General features: G+C 44.3%; 1 protein-coding gene across 1 annotated transcript; it reads right to left on the minus strand.

Annotated features, from left to right (window-relative positions):
• Positions 1-1524: 1524 nt before the first annotated feature.
• pgam1b (phosphoglycerate mutase 1b) lies at positions 1525-10782 on the minus strand. The gene is made up of 3 exons (XM_055647060.1): positions 10045-10782; positions 4968-5148; positions 1525-3561 (listed from the first exon to the last, which is right to left on the minus strand). Exons 1-3 carry the CDS (start codon positions 10456-10458, stop codon positions 3392-3394), a joined length of 765 nt encoding a protein of 254 aa, XP_055503035.1. The 5' UTR covers positions 10459-10782; the 3' UTR covers positions 1525-3391.
• Positions 10783-17223: the final 6441 nt, after the last annotated feature.

Raw genomic sequence — 17223 nt, forward strand, 5'->3', positions numbered from 1 at the left:
TCTGAATGCCCAACGCCGTCCTCCAATCAACGACGAATCAACGACGCCTGCCTCTCCTGCCTCCTCCAATTAGCTGCTTGCAATTCTCCGCCCAAATGCTACTCCTATTCCTTAGGGACACTATCCTGCAGAAGGGATAATTTACACTTATACCCAAAGATCTTATAGCAGAGCTTTGCTATAAGTTCTTTGCTTATACCCAAAGATAGGATCTTTGCTTATACCAATCAACTGCGTCTGTCTCTCCCCGCCCCCCCCCAATCAGGTCCGCCTGGTTTACCAGCCTCCTCCAATCAGCTTCGTCGGACTCTCCCCGACTCCTCCAGCCTCGTCCAATTAACAGGCAGACTGTGTATGCGTCGTCCAATCAGATGCGTGCTGACGCCCACACGTGCCCAATAGGCTTCGGGAAGGTTGTAGGTTCCACCAATCACGTCTGAAGAAGGGTCTCGACCCGAGACGTTGCCTATTCCTTCTCTCCAGAGATGCTGCCTGTCCCGCTGAGTTACTCCAGTATTTTGTGTCTATCTTCACCCCAATGTGTTAATTGTTTCATTTAGAGATACAACGCGGAAACGGGCCCTTCGGCACCGAGTCAGCGCCGACCAGTGGATATTTTTAAGGCAGAGATAGATAGATTCTTGATTAGTACGGGTGTCAGAGGTTATGGGGCAAAAGTACGAGAATGGGGTTAGGAGGGAGAGATAAATCAGCCACGAAGGAATGGCGGTGTAGACTTGATGGGCCGAATGGCCAAATGCTACTCCTATTCCTTAGGGACACTATCCTGCAGAAGGGATAATTTACACTTATACCAAGCCAATTAACCTACATATCTGTACATCTTTGGAGTGCGGGAGGAAACCGAAGATCTTGGAGGAAATGCACGCGGTCACGGTGAAGAACATGTAACTCCATACAGACAGCACCCGTAGTCAGGATTGAACCCGGGTCTCTGGCGCTATAAGGCAGCAACTCTACTGCTGCGCCACCATGCCGCTCAGACACCTTTGATTTCGGAACCAGGGGACACAGTTTAAGAATAAGGGGTAGGCCATTTAGAACTGAGATGAAGAAAAACTTTTTCACCCAGAGGGTTGTGAATTTGTGGAATTCCTTGGTACCACCAGCAAAATCTCTGTAAACTTCACCCAACACATTTGCAGTGTCATATGGAGACACGAGGAACTGCAGATGCTGGTTTACAAAAAAGACACAAAGCGCTGGAGTAACTCAGCAGGTCAGGGAGTTTTTCTTGAGAACATGGAAAGGTGACGTTTTGGTTCGGGACCCTTCTTCAGACTGACTGCGGCGGGGGGAGGGAAGGCAGGAAGAAAGCTGGAAGAGAGGAGGGGCAGGACAAAACGTGGCAGGTGATAGGTGGTGCCGCGTGGCAGACTGGTGCCGTGCTTATCCCCCGATAGCAGGTCCTGCTCGCCCGCCGCGGAGCCAGGTAACCTGTCCACAATGGTTCTTTATTATCACGTGAACAGGTACAGTGAAATTATTTTTTGCATATAGTTCAGTGAAGTATTGCTGTACACAAGCAAAAATCCCAGATTTGTTTTAATTTTTTTTAGAGATACAGTGTGGAAATAGGCCCTTCGGCCCACCGAGTCCTCGCTGACCAACAGTCACTACACTCGTTCTATTCTACACACTAGGAACAATTTGCAGAAGGTAATTAACCTACAAACCTGCACGTCTTTGGGATGTGGAAGGAAAACAGAGCATGAGGAGGAAATCCACGCGGTCACAGATAGAGCATGCAAATTCCGTACATGAGGCCAGGCGCCGACGCCACAAAATGGTCAACCCCAACAGCAACTCACTCCCCAATCCAATGGCCAGAGACAACTTCACCTTTGACTTTGACTTTGAGGGACTGACTGTCACAGATAGGCCTAGTCAGCTACAGCAGGAGATGCAACCAGACTTTAGAGATGCAGCACAGAAACATGCCATTCGGCCCAACGAGTTTGTGCCGACCAGCAATCACCCCAAACGCTAGCATTATCCTACACACTAGAGACAATTTTTACCTAAGCCAATTAACCAACAAATCAGCACATCTTTGGAGTGTGGGAGGAAACTGGAAAACCTGGACAAAACCCACAGGGAAAACGTACAAACTCTGTACACGCAGCGCCTGTAGTCCAGATCAAACCTGGGTATCTGTGCTGCAAGGCAGCAACTCTACTGCTGCGCCACTGTGCCGCCCCAAGAAGCACAGATGAACATTCCCCACCTCATGCAGGACAATGTCAAAGCCCCAGCACCATCTCTCGCCGATGCACGGGTGCCAACTCTACTCTTCCCTTGTCAAGGTGAACGGGACTAATGATCTCGTTGGCGATCTTGATGCATCATCTTGATCCAAAGTGTTCTTATGCCCCAACAATTAACATGGCCAAGCCTGTACATACTAATGGCGGTGCAGGCTCGAAGGGCCGAATGGCTTACTTCTGCACCTATTTTCTATGTTTCTATGTTTCTAAGTTCAGTGCAGCTTGTGATCATTTTTTGTACGTATAAAACTTCTTAAACACCATTACCGTATCTGCCTTCATGACCACCCCTGGCAGTGCGTTCCAAGCACCTATCTCCCTCTGCCCCACGCATCTCCTTAAAATTTTGCCCCTCTCACCTTAAAGCTGTGCCCTCTAATATTTGATTTGTTTCCATGTTGGGAAAAAGGTTTAGACAGTCTACCCTATCTATGCCTCTCATAATTTTATATACCTGTCAGGTCACATGCTCCAACAGACAAAGGAGAAGGGAGGACAAAGAGGAGAAGACAAAATTAGAGAGAGAAGACATGGAAAAGGGCATAGAGGACACATCAAGCCAGCTCACCAAACACTGGATATGGTGATTCGACAATACAACTGTGAACTAGGCACAAGAAACTGCAGATGCTGGAGTCTTGCATAAAACACAAAATACTGGGATAATGAAGCGGGTCAGGCAACATCTTTGGAGTATACGATCCATTACCATAAGACCATTGGAGCAAAATTAGGCAATTCAGCCCATCGAGTCTGCTCTGCCATTCGATCATGGCTGATCCATTTTCCTGCCCTCCCCATAACCTTTGACGCCTTTCCTAATCAATAACCTGCCAACATCTGCTTTAGAAATACCCAATGACTTGGCCTCCACTATCATCTGTGTACTTCAGACTCTGAAGATAGGTCCTGACCCAAAACATTGCCTATGCATGTCCTCCAGAGGTGCTGCCTGACCCGCCAAATTACTCCAGCACTTTGTGTTCTAAAACAAAGGAGCTATGTGGTCTCATGGTTTTGCAGAACCATTTATGGAATATTTTTGAGAAGCTATACGGTGGGTTTCTACTGATCTTTCTACACAGCTCTCTCTGTGCCGAGCTTCATTTCTTAGCTTTGCCCTGGGCTGCTACGGCAGCCATGGCTGCCTGCACTGTCTCCTCATCTCCCAGGAACTGCATGGGCTTGACTGGCTTCAGGTTCTTGTCGAGCTCGTACATGATGGGGATTCCCGTCGGAAGGTTCAGCTCCATGATGGCTTCCTCGGACATGCCTGCAGATCAAAGGGAAAGACCACGGCATCAGGAACAACCCTCCATTCACCTTCCCAAACCTGCCATAGAGCCTTACAGCATGGAAACAGTCCATTCGGCCCCACGCATTCAAAATGTCCCATAGGTGGCGCAGCGGTAGAGCAGCGGTTGCTGCATCACAGTGCCAGAAACCCGGGTTCGACCCTGACTATGGATGCTGTCTATACGGATAGAGTGTGGAAACAGTCCTTCGGCCAACTGAGTCCACGCCAACCAGCGATCACCCCGTATATTAGCACTATCATACACACTAGAAACAATTTATAATTTTACCGTAGCCAATTAACTTATAAATCCTGTACATATTTGGAGTGCTCGAGGAAACTGGAGCATCCAGAGAAAACACACGTGGTCACAGGGAGAACGTACAAACTCCGTACGGACAGCACTTTTAGACAGGATCCAACCTGGATCGACCGCTGCGCCACTACGCTACCTGAGTTACTCCAGCATTTTGTGTCCCCAGCACAGTGGCCTTGAATAAGGGTTGAAAAGAATGCGGCAACTCGCAAACTACAAAGAGCTTTAAGAACTTTTCACATGGAGAAAGTTATAGATTTTCAATGTTATTTTTTGCACCGGGAATTGCTCCTGACATCAGGCTGATGCAGTCTTGCCCTAGAAGAAACTCCACAGAGGAAATAATTTGTCTATGTCTTTTGAATCATTCAGTTACCTCAAAGGACCTCAGGTGGATCACTGCTTAATCTTCTAGACTTAAGGCAATTTATATCCTCATTAAATAATTCTTTAATCTAATCGTGCATTCCTCCAAGGAGAATATGTCCTTGTTGTAATCCAACACCCATACACTCAATGCACTATAAATGGTCTTAGTTTAGTTTAGAGATACAGCACAGACGTAGTATGTCCTCGCCAACCATCGATCACCCATCAACGCTAGTTAATTGTAAGCAAAAATGTGTCAATGTGCAGAACCGCACCAGGACCAGTGTGAAGCCCTGCATTTTTGGGAAGTCAAACTAGGGCCCTGAAAGTGTTGTCGAGCAGGTACACTGTTCCCTGTAAGTGGCGTCACAGGTAGATAGGATGATCAAGAAGGCTTTTGGTATACTGGCCTTCATCTGGAGAACATGGAAAGGCGATGTTTTGGGTTGAAACCTTATAATCAGTCTGAAGAAGGGTTACCATAGCGCCACCTATCCATGTTCTCCAAAGATGCCGTCTGATCTGCTGAGTGTTTTGTCAGCATTTAAAAGACACTTGGACAGGTACATGGTTAGGAAAGGTTTAGGGGAATATGACCCAAACGCAGGCAGGTGGGTCTGGCTTAGATGGGACATGTTGGCCAGTATGGAGTGGTTGGGCCGAAGAGCCTGTCGCACTATACGACTCCGTGACTCACCTTCCAGGTGTTTGACGATTCCTCTCAGGCTGTTGCCGTGAGCTGCGATCAGCACCCGCTTCCCGGCTTTAATCTGCGGCACGATCTCCTCCTCCCAGAAGGGCAGGGCACGGGCAATGGTGTCCTTCAGACTCTCGCAGGAAGGCAACTGCTCCTCCGACAGGTCAGTGTAGCGACGGTCCTGAAAGAACACACATTACTTCAGTCTCAAGTTCAGACACAACTTCAGACTCGAGAACCACGCAAGGTTCGGGCACGTTATTGCTGTACCTTTCCTGATTTACTTTTTGATCAAGCGGAAAACTTTAGCGTCATGAGATATTCTGTATTCAGCACCTTGGACAGCACCACAGTCTTGCCCCGAAACGTCACCTATCAATGTTCTCCAGAGATGCTGCCTGACCTGCTGAATTACTTCAGCGCTTTGTATTGTTTGCAGATCACCCCCCCCCAATCTATATCCACCTATTACCATCAATCACATCAGTCTGAAGAAGGTTCCCAACCCAAAACATCATCTGTCCATTTTATCCAGGGATGATGCCTGACCAGCTAAATTACTCCAATATTTGTGTCTTTTTGCCTATCAAAACCCCTCATCCCTGTCCGCCTATTACCATCTACTACAACAGTCCGAAGACTGTTCCCAATCCAAATCATCACACATCCATTTTGTCCAGAGGTGCTGCCTGACCCGCTGAGTTACTCTACTAATTTGTCTATCCACCTATTACCTGCCATGCTTTGTCCTGCCTCTCCTCTCATCCAGATTTATTTCCCTCCTCTAGAATCAGCCTGAAGAAGTATCTTCTGTAAGATGGAACTGCAGATGCTGGTTTAAACCGAAGATAGACGCAAAAAGCTGAAGTAACTCAGCGGGACAGGCAGCATCTCTGGAGAGAAGGAATGGGTGACGTTTCGGGCCGAGACCCATCTTCAGAGTGGTATCAAGAAGTATCTTGATTGGAAATGTCATCCGTACGTCCTCCAGAAATGCTGCCTGATCCGCTGAGTTACTCCAGCACTTTGTGTTTTTCCTCAAGATTCCAGTATCTGCAGTTTTCTTAACACTGTATCACCATAACACAGAGAGAAGACGTGGGATATATTAGATGATTCCTCATCCGTCTTTACTGAGGAGATGATCATGGAGGTTAAGGAGTTGAGACATACGAGTTCTGATGTCCAGCATCATCTGCTTAGGCTGGCTTTACCGATGAAGCTCTATTACGTTGTATAGGGTCTTGCTCATGATTCATGATTCATGATTCATGAAGCAGTTGTATAGGGTCTTGGTGAGACCACACCTGGAGTATTGCGTGCAGTTTTGGTCTCCAAATCTGAGGAAGGACATTATTGCCATAGAGGGAGTGCAGAGAAGGTTCACCAGACTGATTCCTGGGATGTCAGGACTGTCTTATGAAGAAAGACTGGATAGACTTGGTTTATACTCTCTAGAGTTTAGGAGAGATTGAGAGGGGATCTTATAGAAACTTACAAAACTCTTAAGGGGTTGGACAGGCTAGATGCAGGAAGATTGTTCCCGATGTTGGGGAAGTCCAGGACAAGGGGTCACAGCTTAAGGATAAGGGGGAAATCCTTTAAAACTGAGATGAGAAGAAACTTTTTTCACACAGAGAGTGGTGAATCTCTGGAACTCTCTGCCACAGCGGGTAGTTGAGGCCAGTTCATTGGCTATATTTAAGAGGGAGTTAGATGTGGCCCTTATGGCCAAGGGGATCAGAGGGTATGGAGAAAAGGCAGGTACGGGATACTGAGTTGGATGATCAGCCATGATCATATTAAATGGCGGTGCAGGCTCGAAGGGCCGAATGGCCTACTCCTGCACCTAATTTCTATGTTTCTATGTTTCTATTACACTTGCTGTCTCGATCTTTTACCCCTAGGGGCCACATCAGTGTGTTTGATCCTTTTTCACGCTATCTCGGCAAGTCCACCAACATAATCAAGGAACACTCACCCCGGTCACTCCCTCTTCTTCCTTCTCCCATCATGCAAGAGGTACAGAAGTGTGAAAACGCACACCTCCACATTCAGCGACAGTTTCCTCCCAGCTGTTATCAGGCAACTGAACCATCCTATCAACTAGAGAGTGGACGATCTGCCTTATTGGAGACCCTCGGACTTTCTTTTAGCAGACTTTACTGAACGTATTTTGTGCTAAATGCTATATCCTTTATCTTGTATTTTTTACACTGTGGATGGCCTAATTGTAATCATATAGTCTTTTCACTGACTGGATAGCACGCAACCAAAAACCTTTTCACTGTACCTGGTACACGTGACAATAAACTAACTATCAAACTATTTGTTTCTGTATATTTAAGAATCTATTTTCCCACCTAACCCTAAGACTATATCCTGTGCCCATGGGAGGGTGATGTTGAGGCTATGAAGATGAAACCTCATTGTTGTTTTCATGCATGTACATAAATAGTGTGGATAAATCTGTGGATGGGGACACAAGGACCTGCAGCTGCTGGAATCATGAGCAAAATACAAAGTGCTGCAGGAACTCAGTGGCTCAGGCAGCATCTATGGAGGGAATGGACTTGTAAAGTTTCAAGTCAGGACCTTCTTCAGACTGATCAGTCTGAAGAAGAATCTGTCTGAAGAAGGGTCCCAACTCGAAACAGCATCTTTGTCCAATCCTTCCACGGATACTGCCTGACTCATGGAGTCATAGAGTTATTCGACCCAGCTTGCCCATGCCGACCAACATGCCCCATCTATGCTTGTCCTACCTGCCCGCACATGGCTCATATCCCTCTAAGTCTAAACCTATTCATTCCATATACCTGTCCAAATGTCTCTTAAATATAATGATAATTCCAGCCTCAACTACTTCATCCAGCAGCATGTTCCATGTACCCGCCACCCTTTGTGTAAAAAAGTTACCCCTCAGGTTCCTAATAATTCTTTTCCCTCTCACCTTAAAACTATATCCTCTGGTTCTCAATTCCCCAACTCTGGGCAAAATTCTGTGCATATACCCGATCTTTTCCTCTCATGATTTTGTAACCTCAATAAGATCACCCCTCGTGTGTTTTGCTATATCAAACTGTTTCTGCAATACAGTGTCTGTTTATAATTTACAGGTTAATACATACACGGAGGTACTGAACAATTCACGCTTACGTTTGATTGATATTTGAGTGAAGGTGCTCTCTGATGCATGAACATTGATTCTCTTGCTTATTATGATGCAAGCGGACACCTCTAAATGCAGGAGATAGACACAAGGTCCTGTAATAACGCAGCGGATCAGGCAGCATCTCTGAAGAGGCCAGCACCCGTAGTCAGGATTGAAGCTGGGCCTCTGGCCCTGTAAAGCAGCAACTCTACCGCTGCACCATTGTGCCACCTCTATTTATTTTGTACCACTTTTTCTGCATTAATTTACTGATTTAACACACTAACAAAATAATTATGTTTAATTAAAATTGATGTGGATCCATAATTATGAATCTAACCTATACATTTAATGCATGCACAGCTTAATATTACCAGCATCCAGAGTACAAGCAAATCATTTTTGATTAAATTGCGGGAAATAACTGATGCATTTTACTTAATTGTGCTGCGCACGCAGAAATATTAATTTATTGATTGGATTGAAAATTATCAATAAAGCAATATTATCTTCATGTACATGCACAATTTAATGTTATTAATATCCAGAGTAGTTCAATTTAAAAAAATTGCAATGCTGTGATATAACTACTGTATTTTACTTAACTGTGCATATATAATTGTTGTACATGAAATATATCAATTTAATACAGCAATATTTCTACATGTGCGTGCACAATTTAATATTACCAGCATCCAGAGTAGATCATTTTTTTTAAATTACAATGCTATGGAAATTATGCATTTTTTAAAATTGCAATGCTATATGATATAACTACTGCATTTTACAACTGTGCATGCATCATTGTTGTATATGAAAGGTATCAATTAAATAAAACAACGTTTATCCATATACATGAACAATTTAATATTAGGAAAGAACTGCAGATGCTGTTTTAAATCGAAAGTAGACACAAAATGCTGGCGTAACTAAGCGGGTCGGGCAGCATCTCTGGAGAGAATGAACGGGTGACGTTTCAGATCGAGTTCCTTCTTCAGACTGATCAGTGAAAAAGAGCTTCATCGGTAAAGTCAGCGTAAGCAGATGATGCTGGACATCAGAACTCGTTATGTCTCAACTCCATGATGCTGCCTGACCCGCTGATCAGTCTGAAGAAGGGTGTCGACTCGCAACGTCACCCATTCCTTCTCTCCAGAGATACTGCCTGAGCCGCTGAGTAACTCCAGCATTTTGTGTCTACCAACAATTTAATGTGACCAGCATCCAGAGTAAACCAATGTTAAAAAATTCAATTCTTATGGGATATAACTGAATATTAGTGATGCATTTTACTTAACTGTGCAAATGTAATTGTTATACATTAAAGATAACAATTCAATCAAACACCATTTAGCATGCACAAGCAGCTTAATGAATTGACCAACACCCAAAGTGCAATTGAACTATTATCTTTCATGTACAATAATTAAATTATGCACAGTTAAGTCAACTGAGTGTAGGTGGCGCATTTTACTTAACTGCGCAAATGTAATGCGAGAAATATTATTTTAGATGTTATTATGATTAAATAGTTGACATGGATAAAATCTAATCATTGATTAAAAAATAAATTTTATGCACAGACTATTGTATGGATACAACTGGATATGTGATGCGTTTTATCATGCAGAAATATGGTTTTAGATGCTACTATGTTTAATATTTGATATGGATAAAATCTAAGAATTGATTAAAAAAATCAATGCAAATTGTTATGCAGATTATTGCATGGGCATAACTGAATATAGGTGACGCATTTTACTAAACTCGGCGAATATAATGCAGACATATTGTTTAATGATGTTTAATATTTGATAAGAAAAAATCTGGTAATTGTTTTGTTTTTTAAATCAATGTAATTTGTTAGTATGCATTGATTATTGAACATAGATATATTTCTAGTGAGGTGCGTATGTATTTGACCTTGCTGATGATGGCATAGTAGTCGTGGTCGGCTTCCATGGGAGGAGGGGGAACATCGAAGGATCTCCTCCAGATCTTGACCTGCTGCTCCCCGTGTTTGGCCGCGGTCTCCGCCTTGTTGAGGCCGGTCAGTCCTCCGTAGTGCCTCTCGTTGAGCCGCCAGCTCTTCACCACAGGCAGCCACATCTGGTCCAGCCCCTCCAGCACGGCCCACAGGGTGCGGATGGCCCTCTTCAGCACCGACGTGTAGCACAGGTCGAACTGGTAGCCGGCGTCGCTCAGAGCCTCGCCACCCCTGCTCGCCTCCCGCGTCCCCGTCTGGGACAGGTCGGCATCGAACCAGCCGCAGAAGCGGTTCTCCTCGTTCCAAGTGCTCTCCCCGTGTCTGATCAACACCAGCCGGTGAGCCGCCATCTCTAGCGTGGGATTACAGCGGATCCTTGTATCGGCTCTCTTCTCTGCTGTCCCTCACTCTCCTTCTCTCTGCTCTTCCCCTCTCCACTCTTCCTCTCTGCTGTTCCTCGCTCTCCTCTATCCTCTTCCACTCTCTGCTGTTCTGCTATCTCCTCGCTGTTTTCTCTGCCCTCTTCTCTTATGTTCTTCTCTGTTCTTCCCTCCTATTTTCCTGCCTTGCTAGGATCTCCCCTCTTCGTCTCTCCTTCCCACTCCGTCTTCCCTCTGTTCTTCTCTGTGTCTCAATGCTATACCTCTATCCCTCTGCTCTGTCCTTCTCAATGCTATTCCTCAATGCTATTCCCTCTCCTCTCCGCTCCCGTCTTCCTTGCTCCTCCCTTCTTTCTCTATGTACACCCCCTTGCCCCTCGCTGTTCCTCCACCCTCTAGATGTCTCCTAGCACGTAACGGCGGCGGGATGACCTTCAGCGACAGAACTCGAGGGGCGACGCCTATGTTTTAGCTCACAGCTGGATTGGATTTTAGTTAAGAAAGAGTTTAGTTTGTATGTCGCGACGTGGGAGCAATACAATCCATGCTTGCTGCATTTGTGTAATAAAACGCAGTTCCATTATTGCAAATCACGCACATCATATCTAATTTGTTTTTATTAAATAAATTAATAACCATAAAATTAGTGCAAACCACACACCCCCTCCCCCCAAAAAATTATACAGTGCAATGAAGGACAATCCACAGATGAAATGTCCTGACCCATAAAGTCACCTATCTATTTCGGAAGTGTCCCGACTGGAAACGGCACCCATTCCTTCTCCCCAGAGATACTGCCTGTCCCGCTGAGTTACTCCAGCATTTTGTGCCTATCCTCCACAGTTGCTGCCTGACATAGTATAGCACATTAACAGGCCCTTCTGCCCAAGATGCCTGAGCTAAACATGATGTCAAGACCAAATGGTATCTGCCTGGTTGTAGAAACTTAGAAAATATGTGCAGGAGTAGGCCATTCGGCCCTTCGAGCATGCACCACCATTCAATATGATCATGGCTGATCATCCAACTCAGTAACCTGTACCTGCCTTCTCTCCATACCCCCTGATCCCTTTAGCCACAAGGGCCACATCTAACTCCCTCTTAAATATAGCGAATGAACTGGCCTCAACTACCTTCTGTGGCAGAGAATTCCAGAGATTCACCACTCTCTGTGTGAAAAATGTTTTTCTCATCTTGGTCCTAAAAGATTTCCCCCTTATCCTTAAACTGTGACCCCTTGTTCTGGACTTCCCCAACATCGGGAACAATCTTCCTGCATCTAGCCTGTCCAACCCCTTAAGAATTTTGTAATTTTCTATAAGATCCTTCCTCAATCTTCTAAATTCTACCGAGTACAAGCCTAGTCTATCCAGTCTTTCTTCATATGAAAGTCCTGACATCCCAGGAATCAGTCTGGTGAACCTTCTCTGTACTCCCTCAATGGCAAGAATGTCTTTCCTCAGATTAGGAGACCAAAACTGTACGCAATACTCCAGGTGTGGTCTCACCAAGACCCTGTACAACTGCAATAGAACCTCCCTGCTCCTATACTCAAATCCTTTTGCTATGAATGCTAGCATACCATTCGCTTTCTTCACTGCCTGCTGCACCTGCATGTCTACTTTCAATGACTGGTGTACCATGACACCCAGGTCTCGTTGCATCTCCCCTTTTCCTAATTGGCCACCATTCAGATAACAGTTTACTTTCCTGTTTTTGCCACCAAAGTGGATAACCTCTAATTTATCCACATTATACTGCATCTGCCATGCATTTGCCACTCACCCAGCCTATCCAAGTCACCTTGCAGCCTCCTAGCATCCTCCTCACAGCTAACACTGCCCCCCAGCTTCATGTCATCCGCAAACATGGAGATGTTGCATTCAATTCCCTCATCCAAATCATTAATGCATATTGTAAATAGCTGGGGTCCCAGCACTGAGCCTTGCCATTGTGAAAATGACCCGTTTACTCCTACTCTTTGCTTCCTGTCTGCCAACCAGCTCTCTATCCACATCAATACTGAACCCCCAATACCGTGTGCTTTAAATTTGTATACTATTCTCTTATGTAGGACCTTGTCGAAAGCCTTCTGAAAGTCCAGATATAACACATCCACTGGTTCTCCTTATCCACTACTAATCCATTCTATAAGATTCGTCAGACATGATTTACCTTTCATAAATCCATGCTGACTTTGTCCAATGATTTCACCACTTTCTCAATGTGCTGCTATCCCATCTTTAATAACTGACTCTAGCATTTTCCCCACTACCGACATTAGACTAACTGGTCTGTAATTCCTGGTTTTCTCTCTCCCTCCCTCCCTTTTTAAAAAGTGAGGTTAAATTAGCTACACTCCAATCCTCAGGAACTACTCCAGAATCTAAAGAGTTTTGAAAAATTATCACTAATGCATCCACTATTTCTGGAGCTACTTCCTTAAGTACTTTGGGATGCAGCCTATCTGACCCTGGGGATTAATCGGCCTTTAATCCATTCAATTTACCTAACACCACTTCCCGGCTAACCTGGATTTCACTCAGTTCCTCCATCTCATTTGACCCCCGGTCCCCTGCTATTTCCGGCAGATTATTTATGTCTTCCTTAGTGAAGACAGAACCAAAGTAGTTATTCAATTGGTCTGCCGTCCTTGTTCCCCATGATCAATTCACCTGTTTCTGACTACAAGGGACCTACATTTGTGTTAAATAAACTTTTTCTATTCACATGTCTATAAAAACATTTGCAGTCAGTTTTTATGTTCCCTGCCAGTTTTCATTCATAATCTATTTTCCCTTTCCTAATTAAACCCTTTGCCTCCTCTGCTGGACTGAATTTCTCCCAGTCCTCTGGTAGGCTGCTTTTTCTGCCTAATTTGTATGATTCATCTTTTGTTTTGATACTATCCCTGATTTCCCTTGTTATCCATGGATTTACTACCTTCCCTGATTTATTCTTTTGCCAAACTGGGATGAACAATTGTTGTAGTTCACCCATGCAGTTTTTAAATGCCTTCCATTGCATATCCACCGTCAACCCTTTAAGAATCAATTGCCAGTCTATCTTGGCCAATTCACATCTCATACCCTCAAAGTTACCTTTCTTTAAGTTCAGGACCCTTGTTTCTGAATTAACAATGTCACTATCCATCCTAATGAAGAGCTCAACCATATTATGGTCACTCTTACCCAAGGGGCCACGCACAACAAGACTGCTAACTAATCCTTCCTCATTACTCAATACCCAGAATAGCCTGCTCTCTCGTTGGTTCCTCTACATGTTGGTTTAGAAAACTATCCCGCATACATTCCAAGACATCCTCTTCCACAGTACCCTTGCCAATTTTGATTCACCCAATCTCTATGTAGATTAAAGTCACCCATTATAACTGTTTTACCTTTGTTGCATGCATTTCTAATTTCCTGTTTGATGCCATCCCCAACTCCACTACTGCTGTTAGGTGGCCTGTACACAACCCCCTCTAGCGTTTTCTGCCCCTTAGTGTTTCGCAGCTCTACCCATATCGATTCCAGAATTGCAATCCATATCATTCCATTTCCTGCATCCCGACCTGCCTATCTAAAAGCCTCATAAACAGCACTATCGTATCTGCCTCCACCATCACCCCTGGCACTGCGTTCCAGACACTCACCACCCTCTGGGAAAACTTGCTCCGCATATATTGCCAATGTACACAGCTAACACTACCTCCCAGCTTCGTGTCATCCGCAAACTTGGAGATGTTGCATTCAATTCCCTCGTCCAAATCATTAATATATATATCGTAAATAGCTGGGGTCCCAGAACTGAGCCTTGCGGTACCCCACTAGTCACTGCCTGCCATTGTGAAAAGGACCGGTTCACTCCTACTATTTGCTTCGTGTCTGCCAGCCAGTTCTCTATCCACATCAATACTGAACCCCCAATACCGTGTGCTTTAAGTTTGTATACTAATCTCTTATGTGGGACCTTGTCGAATGCCTTCTGAAAGTCCAGATATAACACATCCACTGGTTCTCCCTTATCCACTCTACTAGTTACATCCTCGAAAAATTCTATAAGATTCGTCAGACATGATTTACCTTTCATAAATCCATGCTGATTTTGTCCAATGATTTCACCACTTTCCAAATGTGCTGCTATCCCACCTTTAATAACTGATTCTAGCAGTTTCCCCACTACCAATGTTAGACTAACTGGTCTGTAATTCCCCGTTTTCTCTCTCCCTCCCTTTTTAAAAAGTGGGGTTACATTGGCTACCCTCCAATCCTCAGGAACTACTTCAGAATCTAAAGAGTTTTGAAAAATGATCACTAATGCATCCACTATTTCTGGAGCTACTTCCTTAAGTACTCTGGGATGCAGCCTATCTGGCCCTGGGGATTTATCGGCCTTTAATCCATTCAATTTACCTAACACCACTTCCCGGCTAACCTGGATTTCACTCAGTACCTCCATCTCACCCTTTAAGAATCAATTGCCAGTCTATCTTGGCCAATTCACGTCTCATACCCTCAAAGTTACCTTTCTTAAAGTTCGGAACCCTTGTTTATGAATTAACGATGTCACTCTCCATCCTAATGAAGAACTCAACCATATTATGGTCACTCTTGCCAAAGGGGCCTCGCACAACAAGACTGCTAACTAACCCTTCCTCATTACTCATTTGTGTTACAATTACAATTTGTGTTTTGCTCAAGATGATGGCACCTGCAGTCCCCTTTGTACCCATATCCCTTGATTCTGCAAGCCCCAAGAGCTCTACCTACTTTCTTTTAAATTCATCCAGTGAATTGGCCTCTACTGCCTTCTGTGGCAGAGAATTCCACAAATTCACAACTCTCTGAGTGAAAACGTTTTTTCTCATCTCAGTTTCAAATGGCCACCGCTTTAATCTTAGACTGTGGCCCCTGGTTCAGGACTCCCCCAGCATTTGGAACATTTTTCATGCATGTAGCTTGTCCAGTTTATAATTGTATACGTTTCTATAAGATACCCCCTCATCCTTCCAAATTCCAGTAAATACAAGCCCAGTCTTTCCAATGTTTCCTCATATAACAGTCCCGCCATCCCGGGGATTAACCTCATGAACCTACGCTGCACTGCCTCAATAACAAGGATGTCCTTCCTCAAGTTAGGAGATCAAAACTGCACACAATTTTCCAGATGTGGTCTCACCAGGGCCCAGTACAATTTTAGTTTAGAGATACAACATGGAAACATTCCCTTCAACCTACCGAGTCCACACTGACCCATTCACACCAGTTCTATGTTATCTCACTTTCTCATCCACTCCCTACACACTGGGAACAATGTAGAGGCCAATAAACCGATAAACCCGGAAGTTTTTGGAATGTGGGAGGAAACCGGAGCACCTGGAGAAAACCCATGCGGTTATAGGGAGAACGTGCAAACTCCGTACAGACAGCATCAAGAGTCAGGATCAAACCCGGGTCTCAGATGCTGGAAAGCAGCACCTCTACTGCTGCATTAATGTGCCATCCATTGGAAAGTTACTCTGACAATTTGTGTTATGCTCAAGATGCCAGCACCTGCAGTCCCCTTTGTCTCCATATTATTTAATCTGCATCCTGTGTGCATTGTGATGTTGCTTTTAACTCTAGGCTGGAAATGAAAGGGTGCCTATTTCTGAATGCTGCAGCTTTGTCTGACTCTGACAGACGAGATTGCATCTTTGCATTGTGGCCATGAATGGAATCAGGTGCAGAAGTCCAATGGTTCAACGGTGTTTTATTTGTCATGTATGCAACTGCACAATGAAATTCTTTTTGCATATATTACACATGCAGGCACCGCCATTTTTGGCACCATTATTCATAATCTAAAGTCCGGCTGGCCCGCGCGCCCAATGCACTGCAGCAGTTCCCGCCAACCAACGTCCCGCTCCGCTCCCAGCCATCTTTGTGTCCCGGGAACACCTCCTGCAGCTGACCTTGAAGGTGCTGGAGGCATTACCCTGGTTCACCCTCCTACTGGCCCTGGCTCCTCACGTTCGACGTCTCCAGCCTCCCAGTTTTGCGGGCAGATCTCGACGAGACTTTGCACCTTCCGGGCAGGCACCAGGGTGACACTGTGTGGAGGAGTGTTCACTATGGGACAGACACAGGCTGGAAACAACACACCTTTCCTGCACAAACCTTTGAAATCACATCTTTATTTTCCCCCCTGAAACAAATCCGCAAGATATAAATATTGTACTGTCTCCAGCAAACAATAACAAAATGCCCAACTATTGCCATTATTAGTGCAAATTATGATGGAAAACTAACCTATTGAGACAGAAATTTCAAGCTGTAAATCCACATAAATCTGCACTCTGCAATTGAACCGTAATTCCACATGTATAATACTATCATAAAATAACGTGAACTGGTAACACATGTATTAATATATTAATTTATGTATTAATATGTATTAACATGTGATGCACATGTATAATGCGTTCATAAACTAATGAGTAAACTGGTACTTCATGTATCATACATGTATTCATATATTAATGTATATTAATAAGTATTAGCATGTATTAACGCCACATGTATAATGCACTCATAAAATAACTAGTAAATTGGTTTTAATGTATTTATGTATTAACATGTATTAACATATATTAACATGTATTAATGTGTATTAATTCCACATGTATAATCTATATTACTAAAAGTCTAAGCTTGACCACTTCCTGGACCACTTCTGAATATTGATTTTAGA

This window comes from Leucoraja erinacea, chromosome 15 (assembly GCF_028641065.1).
Source record: "Leucoraja erinacea ecotype New England chromosome 15, Leri_hhj_1, whole genome shotgun sequence".
In the NCBI taxonomy this organism is placed as follows: Eukaryota; Metazoa; Chordata; class Chondrichthyes; order Rajiformes; family Rajidae; genus Leucoraja; species Leucoraja erinaceus.